This window comes from Procambarus clarkii, chromosome 57 (genome assembly GCF_040958095.1).
Source record: "Procambarus clarkii isolate CNS0578487 chromosome 57, FALCON_Pclarkii_2.0, whole genome shotgun sequence".
In the NCBI taxonomy this organism is placed as follows: Eukaryota; Metazoa; Arthropoda; class Malacostraca; order Decapoda; family Cambaridae; genus Procambarus; species Procambarus clarkii.
This window is the reverse complement of record NC_091206.1, coordinates 7,452,951-7,458,950: the sequence shown is the minus strand read 5'-3', so window position 1 is coordinate 7,458,950 and position 6,000 is coordinate 7,452,951. Positions and strand designations below refer to the sequence as shown.

The window sequence follows — 6,000 nt, the reverse complement described above, 5'->3', positions numbered from 1 at the left end:
GTTTCCTGCCAATCAACGAAGAGGAGGGGAGGAGGAGGGAAAAGTGGTTTGTTTACCATTCGTTCCACCAATCAGCAGGCTGTTATTTCCTGTCTTAAGAAGCGTGCCCGAGTCAGCATGATTGTATGACTCAGTGTCCTTTGGTCAGGATTTAAGGGAGGAGAGAAGGGTGAAAGGATAGGAGGGAGGGGGAGGGATTAGGGGTAAGGAAGGAGGGATAAAAGGGGGGGAGAGGGGTGTGGAAAAGGGTTTTAGGATTGGAAGGGAAATTAGAAGAGAGCCTAGGGAGGAATAAATGGAGGGAATGATAGTGGAAGAGGGCTGGAACCCCTACTGTCCCTTCCCCCTAACCCCCAACATCCCTCACCTATCCCTCAATCCTCTCCCTCCACTCTATACCCCATCAACCCAAACACCCACCCCCAGGAAGGAGCAAAATGAACAAGGTGGAATAACGCGAACAATCGCTGGGTCAATTTTGTCTGTGATCAGTACTCATATCACATCATCACGCTCAAAATTACATGCTATTATCCCGTTCGTCAAGACTATTTGAACTAAACAATATGAAACTGGACGAGTCCTAAAAAGAGAGAAAGCAGCATCGAGGAGCTGGTGTCGGCGTGTGTCTCCTGCTCCGAACGGCGGTTGATGTGAACGAATAATCGAACGCTTGGTATGTCGATTTACGGCTCCAATTTATCACGGCATAATTTATACTATATTGAAATCCCTCCCTATCCCTCCCTATCCCTGGTAATCCCCCCTAAAGTGTTGTGTGCAGGGAGCTACAAAAAATGAGTGCTGAGCAGATACCTTGGGATGGCAGATGGGCGCATCCCCCCTCCTAGCCACCTTGACACTGACGAATCTATTGGTCATTCACTAAAGAGGCTGATCTTGAATGGCTAGTAATTACCGAGGTAGAGATTTCTGGTCGGGAGTGGAAGAGGCGAGAGGTGGATAAATGAATGGGAGGTGGATAGGAGGGTGGAAGGGAGAGGGAGAGAGTGGAAAAGAGAGGGAATGGGAGGCAGAGCATGTGAGAGACAGAATCAGGGAAGAGAGACGGAAGAGAGATCAGGGTTTTAGATTCGACCAGAAATATCTGACAGGGCCTCCACGGACGTTCGCTTAATCACTGAATTGCTGGCAATGAAGTAATTAAATATGAGAAATCGTGAATGCTAACGACGATCGTGTGCGTTGGGCTCTCGATAGGGCGACCTAACTACGCCTGATCACGGCGACGTACATCACCCAACCCCGTTGTTCCCATTGAAGAAACGTCGGCAAAATGAAGCCGCTTCAATAACATATGAGTTTGGTACTGGGAAGGGAGAGGCTGCAGGATTGGCCTGGCACGCAGTCCGTAAAACTGTTAAGGAGAGGTGTCCTGGCTCCTAGGAGTAATTATGGCTACAGGTAACTAACTGCTCCGGGCTCTGTCACGCCTTCAGATGAATAGTCTATGTTTTGTCATGGCTACAAGTGACTAGTCCCGGTCCTGTCATGGTTACAGGTGACTAGTCCGGGTCCTGTCATGGCTACAGGTGACTGGTCCGGGTCCTGTCATGGTTACAGGTGACTGGTCCGGGTCCCGTCATGGCTACAGGTGACTGGTCCGGGTCCCGTCATGGCTACAGGTGACTGGTCCGGGTCCTGTCATGGCTACAGGTAACTTGTCCGGGTCATGTCATGGTTACAGTCACTTCATACCATCACTTCATACCATCACTTCATGGTATGAAGTGATGCCATTGATTAGGGGAAAACATATTTTGTCCTCTAATACACTGTACTGATTTTTTGCCTAAATTTATTCCTTTCTGATGTGCAATTATAACTGCAATAACTAGAAAACGTTATTGCAAGTTTTATAAAATCCAAAAACTTCATTCGATGGTATTTGAAGATGATGAAAATCATAATTTTGTTCTAAATCTTTTGAGAAGACACATGTCAAGATATTCCTCAGCTTTTTCTATGGTGGTCTCTGATAGTTATTTTCCTCCAATGTCTTGGAAGAATTTATGCAAAAGCTTCATCCCGTGCTAGAACTGCATATTTTCTTCCTACTTTCTTGGTGATGTTATAACCACTTGGGTGAACGAATAGCAGATAGATACTATTATGTGCTGAATTCAACGATAAAGACTTCTGTTAAATTGGGTTTGAAAAATGTTTGACAACTCAAGATATTCAGTTTTTTCTGGAGCTTATCAAACACAAAAATCTGATATATTCACGTCATGCTGTACGTTTTTTCTTATCTTTCAACCTGGAATAGAGATAGAACTGCATCATGGGAACCACCGAGATCGGACTTGATTTCCTCTTTTTGATCAAAGTTATCCAAGGACGCTGGAAGGGTCGGGTGTTGTGCTAATTGGGGTTTTAAAGGAACGCTGTTCATGTCAGCGAGGACTACTGCTCTTGCAGCAGAGAAAAGGTTCATTCTTTGAACAGTTTTATAGCTGCTACCCCACAACAACGAGATTCAGAGATGTAATAAAAATTCTGGATTTACATATTTCGTGTATCGCTTGTGCAGTACAAAGATGAAATGCAGTTTACTTCCTGCCATTGTTGAAACTGTAATGTATTATGCACAAAAGTGTATCATACTTTCTTTTAATATCTTCATGATCTCGAATTAATAATGATGATGATATCAGGATCTTGAAGAAATTAGAAAAAATGTTGGGTCTCTTATAACCAATGTGATTGGCTCATTCCAATATCAAGATCATGACAGAAATTATCTTCAAGTTGGAAATCTTCGTTTCTTAAGCTTATCTGTCAGCTGCTCTGTCCTTTTCTTTTAATCTGATTGAGGTCTAAATGTTTTGAATAGTTTATGCTCTAAAAAATGACCAGAGATTTTGAACGCTCTTTTTGAATATATAAATGTTATATTCGCTCTAAAATGCTGAATCAGGAGAATTTTTCTTTGTCAATTCCATGATAGTGCTCTTACGCTGACATTCAGAATTACTAAATATAATTCAGACCACTTGGAACCACGTGTTGGTAGCATCCTCCTCCCGACCCAGTGTCATGTTGCTAGCATCCTCCTCTTGACCCAGTGTCATGTTGCTAGCATCCTCCTCCCGACCCAGTGTCATGTTGCTAGCATCCTCCTCTTGACCCAGTGTCATGTTGCTAGCATCCTCCTCCCGACCCAGTGTCATGTTGCTAGCATCCTCCTCTTGACCCAGTGTCATGTTGCTAGCATCCTCCTCCCGACCCAGTGTCATGTTGCTAGCATCCTCCTCCCGACCCAGTGTCATGTTGGTAGCATCCTCCTCCCGACCCAGTGTCATGTTGCTAGCATCCTCCTCTTGACCCAGTGTCATGTTGCTAGCATCCTCCTCCCGACCCAGTGTCATGTTGGTAGCATCCTCCTCCCGACCCAGTGTCATGTTGCTAGCATCCTCCTCTTGACCCAGTGTCATGTTGCTAGCATCCTCCTCCCGACCCAGTGTCATGTTGCTAGCATCCTCCTCTTGACCCAGTGTCATGTTGCTAGCATCCTCCTCCCGACCCAGTGTCATGTTGCTAGCATCCTCCTCTTGACCCAGTGCCCCATTGCTAACATTCTTTCTGGTCCTAAAGATCCGGTTAAGAATAAGGTTTAAAGCGAAGCCTAAGTCGTGACTGAGGAGCCAATACCACAATTGGTGACTGATAGTTTAATTATAGATTAATGAAGCCTTAATTATTGTTCAATTATCACCAAAGCGTGAGCAAGCGGCGGCAATTTATAAGAGGAGCCGAAGTAATTGGACCTAACTTCCTCATGGGGCCTGCCTCCCTTCGCGGAGTAATGGGGCCGGCCTCCCTCACAGAAAAATGGGGTCTTACCCCCTTCCCCCACCACAGAATAATGGGGGTCTTTCTCCCTCCGCAAAGTAATGGGGTCTCCCTCCTTCCACGGAGTAATGGCGCCTGCAGCCTCCCTTCACATAGTAATAGGGACGCCCTCTCTCCATACAGTAATGGGTCTTCCCTCCAAACAGTTATGGGTCCTCCCTCCCTCCACATAGTAATGGGGCCTCACTCCCTCCCTCCAAGTGGATTTAGTTTGAGATTTTCTCTTTATTTCTCATTTACTTGCTTCCCCGCTTGAGCCCTTCCCCATCCCTGTCCTCTATCCCCACACACCACTCCCCCGTCCCACTTCCCAGTTTCCCCCCCCCCCCCTCCAATGCCCCCCTAACCACTGTTTCCATCCCCTGGGCGTGCGGATTGAGAGTTATGTGTTTGTTCTGTGTTGCCGGGTTCATGAAATAGAGCAGACCCGGCTGTAACAAGGGTAAGGCAGTGTTTGTTGTAGGTTGCTATATTTATTTGCGTATTTGCATGTTTTCTTAATTGAAGTTTTAATTTAGATACTGAAGGGCGTCGCTCTGGGAGTGGGTTCAGGTGTGCTTACTTAATTGTGCTTACGGAGGTTGAGCTTTGGCTCATTGGCCAATTTGGTCAATTTGGTCAATATCTGTGTGTGTGTGTGTGTGTGTGTGTGTGTGTGTGTGTGTGTGTGTGTGTGTGTGTGTGTGTGTGTGTGTATGTGTGTGTGTGTGTGTGTGTATGTGTGTGTGTGTGTGTGTGTGTGTGTGTGTGTGTGTGTGTGTGTGTGTGTGTGTGTGTGTGTGTGTGTGTGTGTGTGTGTGTGTATTTGTACTAACCTAAATGTGTTCTCAGGGTGTGCTTCAGCTCCTAAGCCTCCCTATCAGTTACTTGGGACCTATATCAGTTTCTCCCGACCCTATTACTACTTTTAACCTGACCCCCTATGAGCCAATTCTCCTTGCTCGCTGCTCTTACCCTGAAATATTGCTTCTGACAAAAATATGGCTCACTTGATGTACTAATTTCCACCCCTGCACTCTCGGCCTGTACTCGTGCATGATAAATATTTTGTATTTATATGAATTGCCAATGTCTCTAAGAATCATATATACATAATTAAGTCGCATCTCACCTTTCACTCTTCTATGTTTTGACATCTAGTTCTCTGAGTCTTTCCTCGCTGAGTCTTTCCTCGCTGAGTCTTTCCTCGTTGCTTAATCCTCTTAGTCCAGGGACCAGCTTTGTAGCAAATCTATTGGCTATCTCTAGTTTTAGATAGTGTTTTTTAGTTGTTTTTTTTGTCTTTCATGTGTTTTTTAGAGTGAGGGAAGTGTTAACCCTGGAGTCTCGTAGACGTAGACAGTCTTAGACAGAGAACTGGGGTATAAGGACGGTATAAGGACGGAGGGGTCGATATGATTTATAACCACTTGGACCATCGGGAATCGAACGCCTACCCTACAAGAAGCCAGTGGCATGTAGTATGTGGAGAACGAGGACGTACGGGTGTATGAACGTCCGAATATGTGGGCGCGCGTGTATGTAGGAGTGCGCGTGTGTAGACGTGCAGATATCGAACATGCGGATGTGTGAGCGTTCGGTTGCAGGTAAGCATGTGAGTATATGGTCGTGCGGGTGTGTGGACGCGCAGATATGTAACGTACAGATATGTGTGTGTGTGGTTTTGTGACCGTGAGGGTGTGTGGGCGCGCTGAAGTGGCATCTTGCGTTTGTATAGGAGTGCGGTTGAGTGAGGGCGTGCAGGTGTGTGGGCGTAAACAGGATGGTGGGTGCTCCTAATGGAACTCATGTACCCGTAACGCTCGCCAGCAGCCGCTCCGGTAGTGATGGACACTCCTGTGCATCACTGGGGATGAAGAATCCAGTTTAAGGTGCTCACCCTTTTGATTATCTTCTCGTCCGGAATGATAGCAACCGGTTATAGTTTAATATAAATCCCCATCATTTGAACCTGTTAACAGCGAAGCCAAATGAAACCATTTTTTACTATTATGAATACAAATGCCCCACATTACCAGAAAGCAAAGTAACTCCAATTTGCATAGTAGAGATAATGTTTATGGTTTCGACATTTTAAAAAATCACGCTTGATAATCCAAAATGCAGCAAAGCTGGTTATGTAAT

General features: G+C 45.6%; 1 protein-coding gene across 1 annotated transcript in view; it reads right to left on the bottom strand.

Annotated features, from left to right (window-relative positions):
- Positions 1 to 3,008: 3,008 nt before the first annotated feature.
- LOC138353302 (uncharacterized) overlaps positions 3,009 to 6,000 on the bottom strand; it is a 47,781-nt gene continuing 44,789 nt past the window's right edge. Inside the window, exon 3 of the mRNA XM_069306173.1 lies at positions 3,009 to 3,660. Coding sequence (XP_069162274.1) covers positions 3,009 to 3,660 — 652 coding nt within the window. The remainder of the gene's footprint in view (positions 3,661 to 6,000) is intronic.